General features: G+C 58.5%; 1 protein-coding gene across 1 annotated transcript in view; it reads right to left on the bottom strand.

Moving 5' to 3' along the window:
• The window catches only part of CROCC2 (ciliary rootlet coiled-coil, rootletin family member 2), an 85,450-nt gene that overhangs the window by 7,006 nt on the left and 56,763 nt on the right, over positions 1 to 21,681 (bottom strand). The window contains exons 21-29 of the mRNA XM_026449074.1: positions 19,294 to 19,511; positions 18,468 to 18,627; positions 17,610 to 17,747; positions 17,135 to 17,492; positions 16,718 to 16,902; positions 15,659 to 15,779; positions 14,856 to 14,989; positions 5,219 to 5,368; positions 678 to 809 (exon numbers count right to left, since the gene is read on the bottom strand). Of these exons, the coding sequence (XP_026304859.1) occupies positions 678 to 809; positions 5,219 to 5,368; positions 14,856 to 14,989; positions 15,659 to 15,779; positions 16,718 to 16,902; positions 17,135 to 17,492; positions 17,610 to 17,747; positions 18,468 to 18,627; positions 19,294 to 19,511 (1,596 nt within the window). The remainder of the gene's footprint in view (positions 1 to 677; positions 810 to 5,218; positions 5,369 to 14,855; positions 14,990 to 15,658; positions 15,780 to 16,717; positions 16,903 to 17,134; positions 17,493 to 17,609; positions 17,748 to 18,467; positions 18,628 to 19,293; positions 19,512 to 21,681) is intronic.

Below are 21,681 nucleotides of genomic sequence, written 5' to 3'. Positions count from 1 at the left end.
CTGTCCTCTGCCGGTATTGAACCTGGCTAGGACTGCCCAGCAGACCTGGGGTTGGGTGCACGTGTTCAGCCCACAGTCCTTGGTTTGGCTTTGGCTGGGCTGGAGACTAAGCCACAGCCTCCAGGGTGGGCCTCAAATCTGTTTTAATGGCATCCCAGGTTCGCTTTGTCTGGGCTGGGTGTCTGGAGGGCATCAAAGTTTGATTCTTGCCCATCCTGCCCCCATCCCCTGCTGGTCTCTGAGGATGGGGGTGTGTCCAGTGTGGACAGGGAGAATGAAGCCTCTGAGGCCCCTTCTGTGGGTGTCAGGCCCCTGGGCCTCAGGGGATTCCCCCGCCCCAGCACAAGCAGGCAGCAGCCGCTGGCCCTGTCCCGCAGGTCTCTCTGACCTCCTTCGTCTGACCCCTGTGCTGCTTTACAGAGCCCGGGCCTGGCTCCCACGGGGACTTCAATGTCTCAGGAGGGGCAGGAGCCTTGGGTCCTGGTTCCAGCTCTGCCTGGGGCCTTGGTCTGAGTCTGTATCCGTCACATTCACCAGCTGGTCCAGCCACCCTCCCCATGTGTGCACATGAGAGATGGAGGTACACCAGCCACCCCTCTGAACTGACACCCTCCTGGATCCCACCCTGGGTCTGTTCCCAAGTCTGGGGTACGTAGAGCTCTGCTGGCCCCGTTGACCTGCAGCTGCTGCTTTTGCCTCAGGACTCCGTCCACCTCCTTGTGCAGGCTGTTCAGAGACCGGTCCAGCTGCTCCTTCTCAGCCCCCAGCCTCACCACATCCTCCTCCCTCTTCAGTGTCTCTTGCTCCGTCTGCAGAGAGCCCAGGAGGCAGAACCTGTGGCCTCGTGGCAGGAAGTGAGGTCAGGCCAGCCCTCCTCTGGGAGCACAGGGATGCCTCTGGGAAGGACTCGGAATTCCCCTAAGAGCTGGCAGGGTCAGGAAGGGCACTGCCCTGGGCCAGGAACCCCGGCCTCACCCAGGTCTATCTGACATCCGCAGCCAGAGTGACAGCTTAAGGAGGAGCATGGGGCCAAGTCCCCATCCAGCTACAGAGCAGCAGATGTCCCCATCAACATCCTCAATGGGGGACTCTCTACATCTCTTAAGGTGACATCCCAGGAGCTACCCCGCAAACGTCTTCTCAGTGTTCCTCCAAGCCTCATGAGCCGTGATCCCCTGCACTCTCTGGCACTTGCCTTCTGCTGCTGGCAGTCAGGATCTGCTGAGCTCATACAGGCACAGGCCCTGAGAGCCAGGCATACTTGCTGTCTCAGTCCCAACAAGCCTGTGGCATTGGCATCACCATCCCCACCGTCCGTCCTCCTTATAGGCTGCAGGCTGCCCCAGTGAGCCCCCTCCTTAGTCACCCACTCCCCACCCCATCGGTACAGGTCAGGAGGGATAAGCTGCAGATTAAATATCAGGGAAGGCTTCCCAGGAAACAGACATTTTCTGTGGGAAAGTCGGCAGGGACCTTTTGTGGAGGAAAGGATTGAATCTAAGAGTTCTCTCTTACAGAGAGCAGCACTGGGCAAGGAACACCGTCCACCAGCCCCAGACAGCCTGCTTCCAGCGCCCCCAGGTGGCCTGGGGCATGCCTCATGGGTGGTTGGTGTGGATGGGATCCCATGATGTCAGAGGCTTATTGGGCCAGGCAGGCGCTAAGGCAGGCTTGGAACCCATTGCCCTGCTCTCCAAACCAGGCTGCCTCTAGGCTCTGCTGTGCCCAGCCCCAAGAGTCCTGCCTGCTGGGGCTGTGTCCACAGGGGCGACAGTCTTGGGCTGGAATGCCAGGTCAGTCCTCTGTCGGCCCCACTGCCCTCTCTTGGGTGCTAGGCCTGGCCCAGGATTGGGCAGCAGACCTGGGGCTCAGTGCACACACTCGGCATACCACAGACCTGCCCTCTTGGCTTCAGGGCTGGAGCAGGCCTGGTTTCGGGCCCTGAGATAGAGGGGATAATTTGCGTGGGTAAAGTTAGTTACAGGGTCAGTGGTTGGAACTTTACAAAGAATAAGGGTTCCTTTCTTCTTCAGGACTGAGAAAAACAGAGTCCCCCTGCACTGAAAAAGGAAGTCCTGTTTCTTTAAAAATCCAGTTACACTCCTGGAAGTGCATGTTATAAAGAGAAGAGAAAAGTGAAATCCAAAATAAATAAACGGCCACATCCGGGTTTCCCCTCCTGAGACACCAATAAAGGGTTTATGGGTTTGTGGGCCCCTCACAGCTGACCTCCTGGAACTCATTAGCTGTTCCTTCCCTCCCCCTCCTCGGGCTCCAAGGACTCACGGCGGGCACTGTGCCCACAGCTGGCTCTGTGTCCCCGGGCAGTGCTGTCGCAACCAGGGCTGATGCAAGCCCCCTGCTCCTCCACCCCCAGCAGGGTCCACGGGAGGCCCCAACACCCTGGTTCCACGGCCCAGGGCTGGGCCCCCTTCAGGAACAGCAGCAGGGACTGGTGACTGGACCCCACTGGCTGGCCCAACTCTGGAGGGCAGGTGCTCCTTTGTGGACAAGATGGCTGGTGGCTTTCGTGACTGCCCTCGCCTGCTGGCCCCTGTCCCCTGGGCAGGCTGGGCTGCAGGGCCTTGTGCAGGTGGCAGTGAGGTCTTGGGAAGTGCCACCCTGCTCTGGGGTTCACCCCTGAGGCCTCAGCACCTGCCTTCCCCACTTCATAGATGGGGGCACTGACCCTTCAGGGGCCAGCTCAGCAGATGCCATCCTCCCCTCCCCCATCCCAAGTGCCCATCTTCCTTCCGGCTGCCTCCTCTGGAGCCCCATCCCACTCTGGGGCCTCCTGCCTACTCCCAGAGGGGGGCTGTGAGGGCCTACAGCTGTGCAGCCCCGCTCTGCAGGGCCAGCCTGGGTGGCCATGTGGGCACCTTCCCTGTTCCTGCAGGGCCTTGGCAGCACCCAGCAGAGGGATAAGGGGCTGTCCCCCAGGCTCCACAATGGAAGGCCAAAGACACCCGCCCTTCCCGCCCCTCCCCCTGTGCCATCTGGCCTGGGATGGCAAACAAACTTCTCAAGGAGAACAAGCTCGGCCCGCTGGGTGCTGGAGGTAAGAGCTTGTGCACGGGTTGTGGTGCCACCAACACCGGCTTGGCTTTCCAGGTCTGTCCCTCCAGCGGGGTGACCCACAGGTTCTCCCATGGCTCTCCCTGACCTTGGCGGCCACTCTGTGGCTGTGTGGGCAAGGGTGGCAGGAGAGTAGCTGGGAGGGGGTGGGTGCGGGGCTCTGGGGTCAAGGGGCCATGAGGAGACCTGGGTAGTGGGCAACAGGGTCCAGGGATGCCAAGCTGGAGGCAGCCCCTCCAAAACCGTCTGGTCCAGAGGGAGGTGGGCACAGCTTCTGCAGGGACTCTGGCCTCAGGCCACCAGCACTACCCTACCCTGCACCTTGGACCCACAGGGTGGGTGGGAGCTGTGCCCATGTGCCCATGTGATGCACCAGCCTCTCCAGTCAGCCCCGTTTGTAAGCCAAACAGTCCCTGTGCAGGACCCTGATGGTGCCCTGGAGTCATTTAAACAACCCATGCTGTAGAAAGGGCAGTGTCCAGCCCTGCAGCCCTGGCCAGCCACCACATCCCCATCAGGGAGGAGTCCAACGGTGCAGACAGCTCGAGGGGCTGGTGTCAAGGAGAGGAGGATGAACAGAAAGAGGGATCGGTGTGAGGCCACCCTGTGGGCTGGGACCATGTGCCCACTCTGCCCTCACTTGCCAGGTGGGGGCCCCTGCATGCACCCAGCCCCTGCTGTCGGGGGCAGCGAGACTCCCAGGGTGCATGCCTGGGTGTGGGTGGAGTGAGTGCCTGGGAGTGGGTGGAGTGCTCACAGAGGACAAGAGAGCCGGCTCTCAGGTGATGGGGAGGGGGTGCTGTACACAGCAGGTGCCTCCTTGGTGGGCCCAAAGAGTGATGGCTGGGGTGTGGGCTCTGAGAAGCTCTGCCTGCTTCCTGGAATGCCATTTCCTCTTTCTGGGGCTGTTTCCCTATCAGTCAACCCGGCGGCTGTGCACCCCTCATCTCCCCGCGAATGGCTCTGCTACCTCAGGTTTCATGCGTGGGAGCTGGGTCCACGTGTGGCTCGGGGGCCGAGCTCAGTGGTCAGGATCACTGGATCACGCACCCACCAGCAGGGTGCCTCCACCCGGCCTCACCTCTGCAGCCCACCTCTGGACACGGTGGTCTGCATTTGTCTGACCTTTTGGTTCCGAAACCCTGTCTTGCACGCGGGAGGCCAGGGGATGACAGGACGGGGTGAAGACCATCACTTCACCCCTTGACTACTGAGCTCTTCCTGGTCTCTCACCCTGTCTGCCCAGGCCCTACCAGGAGCTCAGTCCCTGCGAGCTTTGAGAGGGGAGGTTGTGGGGCACCTGCCCAGGCTGGCCCACCTGTTGCTCCAGCCACACCCCAGGGGAGGGGCGATCTCCACCATAAGCAGGGACCTCTGGGGCTCTGGGGAGCGCGGTGTGTCAGGTCACTCGGTTTCCAGCAAAGCTGGGCTCAGACACTGGAGACAAAGCCAGGGTTGTGCCCCCGACCCAAGGTGTCTGCCCAGGGAGAGTCAAAGCAGGGCGCACAGGACACCACTGGTAGGTCTGTGGCCACCTGCGGGCGTCCGGACCCTGAGCTTAGTGCCACCCGGCCAGCAGGTGAGGACACAGAAGCCTGCGTGGACCAGAGCCTTGCCCAGCCGCGCCCGTGCGGATCCCGGCCGCGAGCTCCTCCCGCCTCTCTAAGGACCACCGCTGCCGCCTACCTGTGCGAGCTGAGCGCGCAGCGCCGCGAGCTCCCCCTGCAGACGCGACCGCTCGGTGCGCAGTGCCGCCGTCTGCTCCTGCAGGACGCGCCTCTCTGCCTGCGCCTCGGCCGCCTCCTGCCCCCCGCTGAGCTGCTGTGGCCGCCAGAGCACCTGGGCCGGAGATGCTGGGCGTGGGCCAGGGATTGGGAGGGCCCGAGTTTCTGAGAGCAGGGTCGTTCCATCTAAGGCTGGCTCTGGCCTCAGCTTATTTTCTCCTAAACGGCATGTCCACAGCTGACTCCTCTGTTGTAGGGGTGCTTACTGATGGCAAGAAATCCAGCCCCTGACTCTCTGTGGGCCCCTCCAGCCTCAGTTTCCCCATCTGCCAGCGGGGGACTGGATGGGGCCTAGGTCTCTGCAGGCCTGCTCACCGCCTCCTGGTGACAGCGTACCCTGCCCTCCTGGGCACCCTCACCTGTCGCAGGGGCTCCAGCGATCCCTCAGCCTCCTGGCACCTGTGCTCCAAGTTGGTGAGCTGCTCCTCCAGCAGCTTCCCCTTCTTGGCCAGGTCTTGATTGTGCCTCCTGCTCTCATCAAGGGCCTGGTGCAGCGTGTCCAGTTGCTCCTGGGGGAAGGAGACACAGGGCCCGCCTGGAGACAGTGAAACCCTCACCTCAGGGCATCTGCCTAGACTGTCTGGCAGGACTGTATCACTGGGATGAAAACAGCAAGAACGTGGTTAAGAACAACCTGAAGTGTGTTGATCAGGCGGTTGTGTTTGCAATGTAAACCAAAGGTGTGGACCCCAGGAAGCCTGAGATGGAAGTCCTGGGGGTCTGGTCCCGCATGGGCAAAGGTTCAGGCATGGCAGGTTCTCTGCTGCAGCCAGTGGTCTCGGAGGGCACATCAGTGGCATCCCTGCCCTGCCTCCAGCTTTGGTGACTCCTACTGCCCTTGGGATAAAGCCTGAGGTGACCCTCCCCAAGGCTCCTGGAGCATGTTCGGCTCAGGCCCTGCTTGCCCCTTCTGCCATCACACTGTGTGTTCTCCTGTTTCGGCTCCCACCTGGGGACATGGCTAGTCCCATACTGAGCTCAGGAGCTCCAGAGCCCATGAAGGTGGGATGGCCCATGATCCCCGCTGTGTCCCTCACCCCTGCGCCCTCTTCTCAGCCCCTCTGCCATCAGCCTGTCCAAACCACCATTATCCACTTGGGACCAGTGACAACCCTTCAGTTTCCTCACTGTCCCCAGGCGCTACCCCATGACGGCTGAGGGTGCATTTCACTTGAATATCATCGACCATGCCACTGCCTTGCTCTGGGCCTGTGGTGCTCCCAGCTGCACCCAAGACACTGCCCGGGGAACTCACCACCACTTCAACCACGTGCACCTGCTGCCCTCTGTGCATAGCCTTCCCCGTGGCGCCCCCACCCTACACTGCCGCCTTCTCCTCCTGCTTGCAGGAATCCCGCCTTCCTGTCACCCCAGGAGGGAGGATGGCACCCGTGAGGTCCCCTGAGCCCCAGAGCTGGCAGCTGTTGGGCCTTGAGAGGCCCCCAGACATGTGAAGGAGCTTGCAAGGCATCTGTCACTGGAAGCTTGTTGACTGCAAGTTGGCCCGATCAGGTCTTGATGAGCCCCCACCCTTGCACCTTCCTGAGGGTTTTGTGGGCGAAATGACTAGCTCCTTCTGGGGTGGCCAGACTCTGAAAACACTTTTTTTTTTGGTCCAACACTTTGTTACTTTAAAAAAGGAAAAGAAGGAAGACAATGCTTGCACCTCAGATTGTGATGCTTCACCCTTTGTGCAATTTTGAAAATTATAATTTTCTATATAATTTTCCAGTAGAAAAGCAGAAGTTTTCTTCAAATATGGCTTAAATATTTCATGGCAGTTTTAAGAGGTCCCAAACCTCTTGTAATGACTCAGCTTTTATGGAATTTGAATGAACCGTAATAATTGAGTGGTTCTCCTTTAATGCACAGCCCCACTGGGCCCAGTGAGTTGCTCTCATCTCTTGTGTCCCTTTGGCTCTAAATCCTGATGCTGTGTGAGAGGCAGGCTGGCAAAACAAACCTTGAAAACGTGGATTTGTTCTGAGAGTTTTAGTAGCTGCGGGAAAGAACCCTAGCCTTTCTCCTCCAGAGCTGAGTGCTCAGGGATGAGCCTGGGCTCCAGGGGTTCCTACCCTGGAGCCCGAGCAGGGGAGAGCCTGGGCTTGGAGCCAGCATGTGGAGCTCCAATGTCAGTTTCCCCATCTGGGGCGCAGGTATGAGGCAGCCTCACAGGGGTCTCGTTGGGACCAAAGGAAGGCTGGGGCAGGGTGTGATGGTTCATACCTGTAATCCCAGCATTTTGGGAGGCTGAGATGGGCAGATTATCTGAGGTCAGGAGTTCGAGACCAGCCTGGACAACACGATGAAGTCCCCCCGTTCCTACTAAAACTATAAAAGATTAGCCGGGCATAGTGGTGGGTGCCTGTAATCTCAGCTACTTGGGAGCCTGAGGCAGGAGAATCACTTGAACCTGGGAGGCAGAGGTTGCAGTGAACCAAGACCACGCCACTGCACTCCAGCCTGGGCAACAAGAGCGAAACAAAAAAACAAAAAAAAAAAAAAAAGACTGAGAGGATGCTGTGGACTCTGAGATGCCCCCAGGGAAGCTGTTACAAATGAAGGGCTTGCATGGAAGGCTGGGAAATAGCTGAACACGAGCAGAAGGGACAAAGGCCTCGTTAAGCATCCTGCCGGCTGCACAGAGGAGGACAGGGCAGGCCACAAACACTCGCCAAATCCATCCTTTGGGCTCTTGGAATTGGGGTCCTCAGTCTGATACCCATTTATCCACTGGGCGACGATGGCCAATTCAGTTGCCCACTGGCAGGTATCCCCTGGGCTCCCTGCACTGGCCGGTTGCGCCATCCTGCCCTCAGGCCAGTCACGGGACAGAGTTAGCTCTGGACAGTCCTCAGATACAAGGGTGTCGGAGCCCTTCACTCCACACAGTGGAACTCTGGGGCCAGACAGAGGGCGAGGGCAGGGTCTGATGCTAGTTCATGGGGGCAGGGCCTCCTCTGGACTGTGGCCTGCCCTGCTGCCTCTGTATCTACTCTGCCAGCCTCTCCTGCTTTGACCATACTAGCATTATAGCCTGTTGTACTATTCACTTTCAAAATTTTCTTGGAAAATCTCAAACATCTATTCTTTCCTGTAAACTTTGCAATCAGCTTGTCCAGTATTCTCTAAACACATCACAAACAAATAGACAAAACCAAACCAAAAAAGCAAATTACCAACAAACAACTGACAAAGTGGGAGCATAAACAAAGATCCACCCAGCAGCTGATCAAAAGAAAACCGTCATCCCTGCCCAAGCCACAGCCTCTCCAGGAAGATGACATAAGCAACCAAAAGTGGCACAAACACGCACTCATGCTTTCAAATAACCCTCGTATTCAAGAAGAAATAAAAATGAAAACATCTAGAAAACTGGTAAAAAGGAAAAGAACTCACATCAAAATCTGATGGGACACATACCAAACCACAATTAGGGAAAATAGGATCACATTAAATGCTCTTACTATTGAAAGACAAAGCCCAAACATAAATTACTTATTCCTTTCAAGAAATCAGAAAAATTACAACAAAAAGAGAATGTTGGCTGGACGTGGTGGCTCATGCCTGTAATCCCAGCACTTTGGGAGGCCGAGGTGGGTGGATCACTTGAATGTAGGAGTTTGAGACCAGCCTAGGCAATAGGGTTTAATACCATCTCTACAAACAAACAAACAAAAATACAAAAGTTAGCCAGGTGTAGTGACATGTGCCTGTAGTTCCAGCTACTCAAGAGGCTGAGGTAGGAAGATTGCTTGAGCCCAGGAGGTAGAGGCTGCAGTGAGCCGAAATCATGCCACTGCACTCTAGCCTGGGTGACAGAGCGAGACCCTCAAAAAATTTTAAAAAAGCAAACTAAAAATAAAAATAGAGTGTTCATAGAAACAAAAGCTGAAATCAATAAACTAGACAAAAATAAAAGAAGAGATAAATTGATTCTTTGAAAAGAGGAATAAAACATGAACTGCTGGCAAATCAGGCTAAGGGAAAGAAACAAATCGCCAACACGAAGGACAGAAACAGCTATAACTCCACATGTAAATAAGGCACAACTATGCATATAAAGCAGGTGTAACTGCTGACAAGACCATGTATATAACGAAGGTGATGCTGAGCAGATGTATGTGCAGGTCTTTGGCAATGTACTGAACGTGTAAGATGAGTTATGCTCCCACAGCGCAAAACTGACCCCAGAAGAAATGGAAAACTAAAACAGACCCTTGACAGAAAAGAGATTGGAAAGGGAATTCAATTGTATTCTCTACAATGACAGGAGCTGCGGAATATGTACAGGGAAGTTCAATGAACCTTTCAAGAAAAGTTATTTTGAGTGTTCCAGGTGATGGAAAAAATGGAAAGCCCACCAATTCATTTTATAAAATAATAAAATTTTCTTAACACAAATCTGAAAAATATGTCACCATAAAGGAATTACAGATGTAAAAATTCTTGACAAAACACTGAGAGAAATCAAGTCCGACTGTGGCTCAGTGTCCACCTTGTGGACCCCACCAGCCCTAAGCTGCTCTGCTAGCTTTGGGCATGTGTGAACCCCAGAAACTTTTAGAACCTGTGACTGATGCTGAGTTGAGCCCCCACAGGCGGGTGAACTCCAGGGCTGGCACTGGGGAGGTGGGGAGCTGGTGGGGTGGGTGTGGCACGTGGGCACAGCAGGGGAAGGAGGCCTGGGCAAGAGTCCAAGGACGCCGTGAGCTTCCCTGAGCCACGGAGGCTGTGACCAGGCATCAGTCCAAGGGTGGCATGGTGGGCCTTTCTGAGCCCACATGAGGCTGTGGGTGATGCTGGGTGAGTGCCAGGCCTCCCGCCTGCTCGGAGACCTGACCAGCTACTTGGGCACTGCTGCTGCGTTCTGCGCGTGTCCTGACACCATGGGCTGGTCCTGCATGGCTGTTCTGTCAAATTCCCATGGTAGCCTTGGAAACGGGGAGGGATTTGCTCTCAAACAAGAATCTTACTGTTTGCATAGCACAGCCTACCATTTAATTAGAAAAATATGTTTTTAATTAACTTTCTCTTGACAAACACATTGGCTTATGTGAAACAGGGGAAAAACCAATCCATGAAAGTGAAAGAAGTTGTGTCAAATGCAGAGCTGGCTCTAGACTGTGCTGGGAGCTTGGCAGAGCCAGGAGAGGTGCCAGGCCTGCCCTACTGGACCCTAGCAACCCCCCTGGCTCAGCAAGGGGCACGGGGCAGCAGGAGCATGGCTGTGTGTTCCCAGCCCCCTGGCTGGCTAGAAAATTTCAACCCTGAACTCCCTGCCTGGGTTTGCTGTGTGTCAAAAGTGGGGGCCTCTGGTGACTTAGGTGTGTCTGAATCCAGAAACCCACCACAATGACCAATAGATCACAAAAAGTTGGGAAAAACTTTCCTCAGAGCTGGAGACCAGGGACTTGGAGGACTCCCGAGGGCAGATGAAACCAACTTGCCTAAAAATAGGTGAAACAGTAATTGCCAGAATTATAAGAAAACATTGACACAACAATGATAGATTTTAGCACATTTCACTAAAAAAGTTGAGCCAATTCTAGACCAAGCAGAAAAATGCATACAGACAAAGGGTGATCAATGTCAGAGGAGTCCTCTGCACTTTGGGGTCCCAAAGTGGGACCCCCGTACCCCCATACCCTGGCTCGGAAGGGGGAGGACTGGAGGGAGCTGCAGGGGTGTTGGGGAGGCAACTCTACCCCACCAGGACCTCAGGAAAGAGGGTTGCTGTGGCTGGGGGACCCAGGGAGCCTCCATCCGTGCGAGGCAAGCAGCTGGGGAGGTGGAGGACCCACCAAGACTGTGCCCCAGAGAGCGCACCCCCCCGCCCGGACCACTTCGGGAACAGAACAGCTCTGGGAGGGGCCAGAACTCCGCTACTGGCTCCCTCCACTCCCCAGTGGCTCCCTGTGGCTGTGGGATCTTGGAACCCTTCTCTCTGCCTTCCCTTTGAGCCTGAAATATTAGGATGGGGACACATAAAGTCCCTGATGGGCTCCTCTCCACTCCCAACTTCAAACAAGGCTAGAACTCCTTTCTTTAAAGACACGCAAAGGAAAAAAAAAATCATAAAACTAGTGTCTACTGGGGTTTGAGAAAATAAAGTCGATCTGAGGAATCAGATCTGAGAGTCTCTAATTAAACAGAGAAGTGAGCTACTGACACGCATCAGAAGATGGTAACTGGCGTTCTCAAGGTGAGGACAGGGCAGGGGTCTCGAAGTGGACAATCCAAAATGAAAACTCAGGCCGAAGGAGGCCGCTGTGGGGGCAGGAGTAGCAGATGAGATGCGGCAGATCCTGAGATTAGCTGAGTAGGAAGAGTAAGACCTGAAATTCTCCTGGGACCTTGGGGAAAACCGAGATGAGAAGGAGAAATTCAAGACTGAAGCCAGGAGGACAGGTCCAGGGGGTCAGTATTGGGATGCTGAGAATTCCAGGACAAGAGAACAGAGAAGAGGGAGAAGGAGAAGAGATGGTTTTTTTTTGTTTGTTTTTGTTTTTTACAGTGGAAGGAACCTCTGTAAACAGAAGGTAGATTTGATTCTACAAGTAGGGAGGGTTTGCCAGGGTAGGTAAAAATAATGAAAGGGGCCGACATGCCCACATTTTGGTGACATTTTTTAATTTCAAAGACATGGAGGCCTCTGGCTGCCTCTCTGGAAAGAGTCCTGATAAGAAAAACACAAAGAACCCAGGGAATCCGCACATTTCTTGAACCCATCTGAACTCAAGGTCAGAGGCAAACAAGGAGTCCAGAATCAAATGAAAACCAAGCCCCTCCAGGAGAGATGCCATGAGCGGCCCCAGCCATCATACCAGAGGCACGGAGTTCACCAAAGCTGGTAACACGTTGCTTGGACCCATGTGGCAGGCAGAGCCCTCAGAGGGCCCCTTGAGCTCTGGCCCCGACGTTATCCCGTGATTACATTGGATTCAGGCCAGGGGACTTTGTGGACGCGAATAGGTGACTCTGAGTTAAGCAAAGGGTGACCACCCAGGTGGGCCTCACCCACTCACACACGCCCTCGGGTGTCGGTGGAAGGGAGCCGTGAGGTGTGAGGCACGTGGAGACGGGCGGCGTGGGGTGCAGGTGCTGCTGCCACCCTGTGAGGCAGCCGAGGAAGCCCTGGGCTAGGAGTGGGGAGCCCTTGGTTGACTGCCCAGAAATGAGGCTCAGCCTGACAACATAAGGAGCTGGACTCACCACGCTGGGATGAGCCAGGATGCGCCCGGAGGCACCTGGATGAGCCTAGAGGAGGACTCTTCCCTGGGGCCTTGGGTGGCCCAGCCCACCCCATGACTGTGAGACCCAGAGGGGAGATGCCAGTCACACCATGCCAGGCTTCTCACCCATGGGACTGGGGGCTCAAAAGTGGGGTTAAGTCTTCAGTAATTTGTTGCAGTAAGTAGTGCACCAGGTATGGGCTGCTGTGGGTAGACAGCCCTGGGGTCCGCACACACCAAGAGAAGTTCAGCCTATAGGCAGGAGAGCCCAGAGCCCCCCTGGGGGGCAGGTTTGGAAAAGGGGAGTGTCCAGAGCAGGAAGTTCTAAGGAACAAAAGTCTTAGCTCCTAGGGCACAGGTGGAAGCAGTGCAGTTGGGGAGGGAAGGGACAAGACCCACGGTCGCCGGAGGGGGCAGGGCGCTGTCCTGGACCAGCCATAAGAGGCCCTGGATGCAAATGCTAAGGGAAAAGAGGATGAATCAATCATCCCTACCATGCAAGACAGGACAGGCAGGAAAGACACACGGAAAGGAGAAAGTGTCCCATCAGCAACCTAAGGAAAACCAGAGCATGGGTCACCACAAAACTTCTACGTGGGACAAATTCCCCCAGAAGAGGCAGAGACACTAAGGTGGGATTGAAACCAAAGCCAGGCCGATGAAACGAAGGCTGAAAACACAAACACCAAAAAAGCAGAGGCCAAGAGGAAGACAAACAGCAGTCACAGGACATGCAGGCCACTCAGGAAAAGTTAACCGAGAAACTTCAAATTCGAAGAGTCAAGAAATCTAGAAGTCAAATACCCTTGGAAATAGGGTATTTTTATTTCTCCTTGGAAATAAAAGGAGACATTGACAAAAAGAATTGTAGTGGGAAAATCCAACACATCATCCTTAGCTTTGATAAATTCAGGAACTGGATCAAATGTGGCCTATTTGAGTAATGCATTTGTAAAGGTTGACTTCAAGGTCTCTTTCAGAACCGGCCACGGTGGCTCACGCCTGTAACCCCAGCACTTTGGGAGGCCGAGGTGGGCAGACCCTTTAAGATCAGGAGCTCAAGACCAGCCTGGCCAACATGGTGCAAAACCTGTCTCTACTAAAAATACAAAAAATGAGGTGTGATGGCAGGTGCCTGTAATCCCAGCTACTTGGGAAGCTGAGGCAGGAGAATCACTTGAACCTGGGATGTGAAGGTTGCAGTGAGCCAAGATGGTGCCACTGCACTCCAGCCTAGGTGACAGAACGAGACTCCATCTTAAAAAATAAAATAAAATAGAAGGCCTGTTTCAAAATGTGTAACCTGTGAACAGAGGACGTTATTTCTGAACGCATGGGAGGCATACATGTGACTATACGTATAAAATGAAAGGCTGAGCTTGGCCCGGCTCAGCCCGCTCCAGGTCCCCTGACTTGTTAGGTCCCCCCACCTCCTGGGCATCTCACAAGTCCTGACTCCATCCCTGGCCAGGCCGCCTGCGTCTTTCCGCAGATGTCTCTAGTCTTCCTGCCCCAGCAGCTGCCACCGGAGGGGTCTTTCCAAAGCAGAAATTTCCAAGCTCCTGGCTAACGAGGACCCTGCTCTCTGCAGCCTGGTCTCTGCTCTCTGCCCCTCCCCTCTCCCCTGCAGGAGCCACCTCCTCAGAGGCTCAGGGCCTTCGGGGGACTCAGGGCCTGCCTGCTGGTCTGAGTGCTAACAGCCCTCTGGGGGCCTCTGAGGGCCACCAGGCTCCCGGGCTGAGTCCCGTGTGGACCATGGGTGGCTTCTGCAGTTGACCTCGGGGTCGAGGCTTGGCCGGCTGCCCTTGGGGCCCTTCTGCCAACCTGCAAGGCTGTCCCTCCTGATAGCTCACCCAGGCCTCCCTCATTGGAGGGACACTTGGAGAGGAGTGGCTCCCCGATCTCTGTGCCCTGTCCCCTCTGCACTGTGCAGGCTCCCTCTTTCCAGAATGGGTTGGGGGACGCCTGGGGGCAGTTGCCCTGGGGAACCTCAGCCAGACACGCTGTTCTCTGGCCGCTGGGGCCTGCAAGGGAGCGCTCTGGAGCGGAACAGCTGTCCCCTGGTCCTGACAAGAGAATCTCAGGAAACCCCGGGGGCTGTTTGGACCTGTGGGGCTGGGCAGGGCCTGGGGCTCCCCACCAGCACTGAGAACTGAGGCCTGGGCCAGGCCTTCATCCACTCCGGCCTGGCCATTCCATTTCCAGGCCCAGGCTCCTCACCTGAAAACCTCAGACCCAGCGGCCACCTCCCCAGCACAAAGCCTGGCGTGTAGGGATATTGACTTCAGCCCTTCCTGAGAGACCCCTTCTGTGTCTGAGTGACACAGAATGAAAAGTGGTCTTGGAGCAGGACATGTGACCCCATAAAGAGCCCCAAGGTTGGGCCAGGGCCACCCCTATGCCTGCCAGTGTGGCCTCAGCAAGAAGGAAGGGCCTGGACTTGGGGCGCTGCGCTCCCAGGGCCAAGTCCGCAGTTTTCCCCATCTGTAAAACAAGGGCTAGAACCACTTTAAAGACAGCTCTGCTAAGGACAGCCCCAGTCCTGATGACCCCAAAGCCGCCTGCCACAACCCAGCCTGCACCTCTGTCCCAGGGCCCTGCTGGGCTGGCCCACTGGCTCCAGCCCTGAACACCCAAAGAAGCCCTTGCAGACCCCTGTCTCCCACCTCCCGACCCTGTGGAATTCCCTGCAGGGTGTGAGGGTGACCAAGAGGCCTTGTTTTTGTGCCCCACCTGGGACCCACCCTGCCACCTGCCCCACCTGCAGCCGCCGCTTCTCCTGGCCTGCTGCACGCATGCTCGCCAGGTGCTCCATCTCCAGCCTGCGGAGCGCCTCCTTCTGCAGGGCACGCGCTGCCCGGGCGCTGCTCAGAGCACCCTCCACCCGGCGCCGGCCTGTGGGGCAAGCAGGGTGGCTCGAGGGGCTCCCACGCCTCTCCCGGGTCACAGGCAGGCAATGCGAGGCTCCGTGGACTTGAGTGACTGGCTCCCACGTCGGGGTGCGGGTCCATCCTCACAGCTCAAGGGTGCAGGGGCGGTCCCAGGGTCCGGCTTCCTGTGTCTGCACTCTGGACCTCCTCCCCGCCCATCCTTCCCTCCTGCCTCTTTCCTTTAATTAAGGGGGCAACAAGCAGAGAAACTTGTGTGTGTGAGGCAGTGGGGGGCAGAAGGAAGGGGCCTCTCTGAAGGCGGTGATAAGGGGCAGGGCCTGTCCGGGGAGAGCCTCATGGCTGTCTGGGGGAGAGGGTGCCAGGCAGAGGGCACAGCCCGGGCAAAGGCCCCCGGTGGGAACTGCAGGAGTCCAGGGTGGGGCAGGGGTGCAGAGGATGCTGGGGGCCAGATTGGGAGGGCCCTGAGGGGCCTGTGGACGTCACTCTTCTGTTCTGGGGAAGTCACTGCTGAGAACTCCGATGCCAAGTACTGGCCCAGCCTTGCCAGGCCTGGTGGTTTGGGTGTTGTCCCCAGGCTCCCTTCCCACCCACGGGCTGAAAGCTTATAGCTGGCAGCAGTGGGGACATGGTGGTGCCACTCCCAGGGTGGGCGGGGCAGGGCAAGGGAGGTCACCTTCTTCCGCCTCAGCCAGGGCTTTCTGCAGCTGCCCCACACGGCTCTGGGCCCGGGCACACCTGCACTCTGCCGCGCTCAGCCGGCTGCTGAGGGTTGCCATCTGGACACGGGAGTCGTCCTGGGCAGAAGGACTGAGGTCAGTGGGGGCAGCCCAGCGGGCGGGTGGAGGGCCGAGGTGTCTGCTGGAGGGTCGGGGCCAGCTGGGGCCGCTCACAGTCTAGCCTGTGGTGTGCAGGGCAGGGCAGTGGGCGGGGCGGGTCGTGGACTCAGGGAAGGTGTGGCGAAGGTGGTCCCACGGGGAAGCTGAGCTGACCTGCAGGCCTGGGGAGGTGGAGGTACCCACTGGGGCTGGGCCTGAAGGGTCCAGGTTTCAAGCACAGGTGTGGTGTGGGAAAGCTGGCAGGTGGTGGCCCACAGCCTGTGCTCAGGGGGACCGGCAGGGGCTGCCCCGGCAGGACTTGGGGCTGAGTGCAGACGGGACCCTGCCCCCTGGGGCTGGCAGCGGTGGGAAGGTGGGTCCGAAGGGAACGAGTGTGCATGGAGGACCCCGGCCAGGGCTCAGGGCCTGCCTCTGTTTTTCCCACAGTCCTGCCCACCAGAGTCCCCTGCCCACTGTCACCCAGCGAGTTGGGAGGGGGCCGCTCACGGGTGGTTCTGTGGGAGCCCTGAAGCCAGGAGCAGCCCCTGGGGAGCTTGGCCCCACAGGAGGGGTCTGTGGGAGCATTGAGGGGAGCTGGCTCTGTCCTGCACTTGCCCTGGCAGCTCTTCAGGGGTGGCATGAGCTGCAGAATGCCCTGCCCTGGGCCCTGGTGGGTGTCGCAGCAGGGCCTGGCTCCAGGGGCTTTTCAGCCTGGTCTGAGGAAAGGGGCAGCCCCCAGCCACCTGAGGCACTTGGGTTTGGGGGCCGTGGTGGTACTGGTGTTTAGCACAACAAACAGGATAGCCTGGACACTGACCCTGAGACCCAGGGACGTGAGGATGGGTAGACAGCAGGTATTCTTCCCAGAGACCCCCAGGGGGTGCCGCCATGGGTGGGAGGACCCCAGCCCCCATTACCCGCTCCCGCTGGGCTTCCCGGAGCTTCTGCACAAAGTCCCGCAGGACGTCCTGCACAGTGGCCACATCCACAAGCTCTGAGCTGCGGCCTCCGGGTGTGGGCGAGGGCCATTGGAGGGGTGAGTGGGGCCTAGCTGGGGGGCTGGCACCCTGGTGCCCAGGGAGAGCCTGGGAGCCGTCGGAGCCTGTGGGAGGTGACAGCGGAGAGGTTGTGGGCAGGAACACAGTGACAGATACTCGCCCTTCCCCCTTCCTCTCTGCTGCCCCAGCCACGGGAGCTTGAGGTGCCAGTCGCAGGCTCCTACAATTGCCTGTCCAAGTCCCTCACTGTGCGAGTTGCGAGGCCTGAAAGAGAGGTGCCCAGGCCAGGAACTGAGCTGGGACAGGGGCCCGCCTGTCTCCACTGAGGACTCTGACCTTTGGTGGGGGAACCAGGCTGCTCCGGGGAGACCCACGGGCTCGGTCTCCAGAGCCCCAGGCCCCGGCGGAGTGTAGAGCACAGCCGGCCCAGCTGGGCCTCCGCGTCCCGCCTTGCACCCTCAGCCTGGGCCAGCTCCTGCTCCAGGCTGTGGATTCGGTGACAGGCCTGGTCCAGGCGAGCCTGGAGAGCATCAGCCACACCGCTGGCTTCCTGCAGCTTCCTGGTGACACTATGCAGCTCTGCTCGGAGGGTCTGCTCAGCCCCCCGGCTCTCATGGAGGTGCTCCTGGAGCCGCTGTCCGTGGGCCTCCCCTGCGGCCTCCACCTCTGCCAACTTCCTCTGCAGCCCCAGGACCTGTAGGAGGGATGTTGGGGTGCGCCCATGGGAGACAGTGAGGAAGTGGGGTGGGCCTCCTCCCTCTGCTCCCCGACACCCAGCTCCTTCCCTTCTGGGCACAGGCAGCCCTCCCACCTCCTTCCGGGCACCCTCGCGCTTGGCCTCCGCCTTGGCTGCCTGCCTCCGCAGCTCCAGCACCTCCTGCGAGCATTGCACCTGCAGCTCATGGGCCTCTCCACTCCTCCTCTGGTTCTCAGCCTTTAGCGTCCTCACCTGGGAGTGTGGGGCCGCATGGACAGGGTCACTGGTCTCTGTGCTGGAAGCCAGGCAGCCTCCCTGCCTCCTGCCTCCGCTCGCACGTCCCTTGAGGGCAGCTGGCCACAGTCAAGGAGTCTTGGGCTGAGCTGTTCCCAAAGGGCCTTGCCCTGGGAGTTGTCACCCTCAGCCACTCTGCAGACACCTACCTGGGACCTCCTTGGAGGACCTGGGACAAGGAGGAGGCTCAGGTGGGGCAGGGTAGGCACTGATTAGGGAGTGTGAGCAGTGTCTGGGGTGCACTGGAGCCAACTGCCCCGAGGCTGCCGTGATGGGAGGGAGCCAGGCCTCTGGGAGACCCGGCTTGCCAGCACCCTGCCCTGCAGAGGCCAGGCCTCCCCTCTAGCCTGCCTGAGTTCCCGAGCACCTCTGGAAGGTGTTACATGTAGGATACTTCCGTGTGCTGCTGTGCATGGCTCCCTTCCTCCTCGCTAGAGCATTCCTGGTTTTGCCCTCTCCAGTCTTGTCCTCTGCGCCCCGTGGGCACAGACCCAACCACGGACCCTGTGAGCCTGAGCAGGGCACGGCCCAAAGTCTGGGGACAGAGTGGTTCAAAGGCGGCAGCAAGGCCAGGTCTGGGGGCTCCTGCACTGCAGCCAGAGGGTGCCCTGGGAGGAGCCAGGACCCACCAGGCGGGAGGGTGCCTGGTTGGATGTTGACCCTTCCCTGCCACCCTACCTGTCTGTGGAGCTCCTGGAGCTCCTGACGGGCATCCGCCCGCTCCTGCTCCAGCTCCCGCAGGCGGGCCCGCAGTGCACTGGCCTCCTGCTGCAACGCCGCCCGGGCCTCCTCCAGGACGAGCAGCTTCTGCTCCTTCTCCTCCTTGGACCGCTTAAAACTGACGAGGGTGCCACAGGCTGGGGTCCCTGCACCTCCTGGGGGGGCCAGCACAGCTGCCCAGCAGGTCTCTGTCTCCCCTAGTGAGACACTGGCCCCAGTCTTCTCTCCACAGTGTCCTCAAAGTCAGCCTCTGCAGGGCTCCCTGTCACCTTACGGATATATGTCCACCCAGGTCCCAGTGCCCGGCCGCATGGCCCCTGTCCACTATCCACCTCTTCAGCCCCTCCTCACCTCATCCCTCCCTGTCCCCCCCTCTCCCTCACACTCAGTATCCAGCCCAGCCTGTCACCTCTGCCACCTGCTGTGAGGGCTGTGCCGTCCCACAGCAGTCTTTCTGGAGCCCCAGCCAGGCCCTTGGCCTCCCTCTGCTCCCCAGCTCTGCACCACCTCCTGGAGGCCACCTGTGACCTATCTTGCCTCTTGGATGGGACCCCCTGTGGGCAGGGACAGGTGTGTCTGTGTCCCCAGACATCCCTCGCACTGGCCAGCATTGCAGACCTATTGGACTGGGCAGTGGGAGGCCTGCTTGGCCTGTCTACCCCACCATCAGTGGAGCCCAAATCAGCAGGACGCCCCTGCCTAACCCCTTGCCCCGTCCTCCCTACAGACTGGGTGGGCAGCAGGCTGCAGGGCACCCCCAGCTGCTCCTGGGTGGCCGCTATACCTGGCCTTCTCCTGCTCAGCCCTGCAGATGGTGGCTCGCAGCTCGCTGTTGAAAAGCAACAGTATGTCCTTCTCGCGGGCCTCGTCGCTCAGTGCCTGGCGGGCCTCCTGGGCCTCCCTGTGCAGCCCCTCCCGGCTCTCCTCGATGCTCTGCAGCTCCTGGCGCAGTGCGGCCAGTCCCTCCTGGGCCATGGTCAGCTGTGCCCGCAGCCTTTCAGCCTGGGGAGGAGCATGCAGCTCTAGAGGCCAGCTGGGGACCACTGCTCCAGGGATAGCCACAGGGGCCAGTGGCCTCTGACGCTGGTGTGGCAGGCACAGGTGCCCTGCCCGACTTGGTCCCCATGCGCTTTGCTCACTCCATGGAGCCACCAATCCCTGCTGCTGCAGAGACTGAAGGGCAGCTTCCACCAGCTGGGGCAGGGCCAGCCCAAGAGCTCAGAGGACCCCACCTTGACCCCCTGGGACCAGCCCCACCCTGCGGCCTCCCTGGGCCCCCGGGAAGCTGACCACTGGTAAGCAAAGCCTACCTGGGATGCGGCTCAGCACACGTGCCCTCACTGTCACCGCCCAGGGCCCTTCCCACCTCCCGCCCCCCGCATCTAGTCCTCTCCTTAGGTGACAGTGTGGTGCCCAGGCCGCTGCCTGTCCTAGTGTGGGCAGCAGCCTCGGCAGGCAGGCTGGGCACTGACCCCGCCACAGTGACCCCGCCACAGTGACCCCGCCACAGTGGGGCTCACCCACTCCCTCGGCCCTCCTTCCCCGTTGACGTGGGATGTAGTGGGAGGAGGGTCCCTGGCGGTGGGGGGGCAGTGGGAGGAGGGTGTTGGTTCCCTGCTCTGGATACCAGGCATCTCACAGTGCCCAGGAGAACCCAGGGGTGGGGTCTGGAGGACAGTTGCAGCCTGGCAGGAAGGCCCTCCCCAGCACCTACGCTCTGGGGTGAGGACTTGCTGGGGTTTGCCCTGGCACCCAGTCTCCTGCCTCCCAGGTCTGAGCTCTGGGCCTGGCCAGAAACCCTGGAGAGGGCTCCATTCCGGCTCTCGTGTGTCCCAGAGGAGCAGACGGAGGGAGCCAGTGGGGCGTGCCCAGGGGTGCAAGCCACAAAGACTCCGCGATGGCAAGTCGCTGGCTGGCCAAAAGCAAACCCCTCTTTCTGGCTGTTTTCACGGGACATTGTCCAGGCCCCCGGCCGGCCTGGCTCCCGAGGCTGCCGCTGTTATTGTTGTTCTGTTTTTGGGAAGGGCCAGAGCCTCCCCTCCGCTCCCCTCCACCCCCACACGTGGGAGCCGTGACCGTGCTGAGCATTTTCCGCCGAGCTCAGCAGAAACCCGCCCAGAAGGTCAAGGACCAGCACAAGGGCCCATGCATCATAAAAGAAACTGTTTTCATTTCCCAGGGCAGAGGAGATGAAAACAAGCAAAACAAATGCAGGAGGAGGGCCGCCCCCACCCCACCCCCACCCCACCCACTCCCTCTGCCTCATGAGAACAGCCACATCCCTTTTACAGGAACTTTACAGCCAAATCACTTAATGTGATTATAATGATTATTTCGTTGCTAGAAATTGTATAAACAGCCTCTTTTAAAAATCTCCTGCAGGGAGGCAGCTCCAGAGCTCTGCAGGGCAGGAGGGCTGTGGAGGGACAGCAGGGGAGGGTGCGTGTGTGTGACTGTGCGTGTGCGTGAGTGCGTGTGTGATGTGTGTGTGTATGTGTGTGTGCATGTGTGTGAGAGTCTGTGTGTGTGATGAGTGTGTGTGAGTGTATGTGTGTGTGTGTGTGCCTGAGTCTGTGTGTGATGAATGTGTGTGAGTGTATGTGTGTCTGTGATGAATGTGAGTGTATGTGTGTGAGTGTGTGTGTGTGTGCATGTGTGTGTCTGTGTGATGAGTGTGTGTGTGCATGTGTGTGCGAATGTGGGTGATGCGTGTGTGTGTGTGTGTGAGTGTGGGTGAGGAGTGTATGTGTGAGAGCCGGTGCAGGTGTCCACTCTGTCCGTGGTGTGCATGCGTGTGTGCAAGTCTGTATGCCTGTGCGTGCACTAGGCATGTGCATATGAGTGCACACATGCATGTGTGTACTTGGTGCACGTTTCTGTGCACTGTGTGGTGTCCGTATGTGATTCCAGCGTGAATTGTGTGAGTGTGAGTGCGTGGGGCATGTGTGCATTCAGCATGCATGCACTACTCTGAGTGTTGAGCGTACACAGGTGTGTGTGGTCTCACTGTGTGGATGATATGTATGCATGTGTGCACACACGTGTGGACCTCGGGCAGGGTCTGAGAGCCTGGAAGTTCCTCCAGTTTAAAGGTTGTGAAAAATGTTATGGTTTCCATGGTGACCCTGGGCCAGCCTGGCGCCTGGACGGGCTCTGCTTGCTTTTCTCTGTG

This window comes from Piliocolobus tephrosceles, chromosome 11, assembly GCF_002776525.5.
Source record: "Piliocolobus tephrosceles isolate RC106 chromosome 11, ASM277652v3, whole genome shotgun sequence".
NCBI classification, from domain to species: domain Eukaryota; kingdom Metazoa; phylum Chordata; class Mammalia; order Primates; family Cercopithecidae; genus Piliocolobus; species Piliocolobus tephrosceles.
This window is presented reverse-complemented; position numbering and strand designations above follow the sequence as displayed.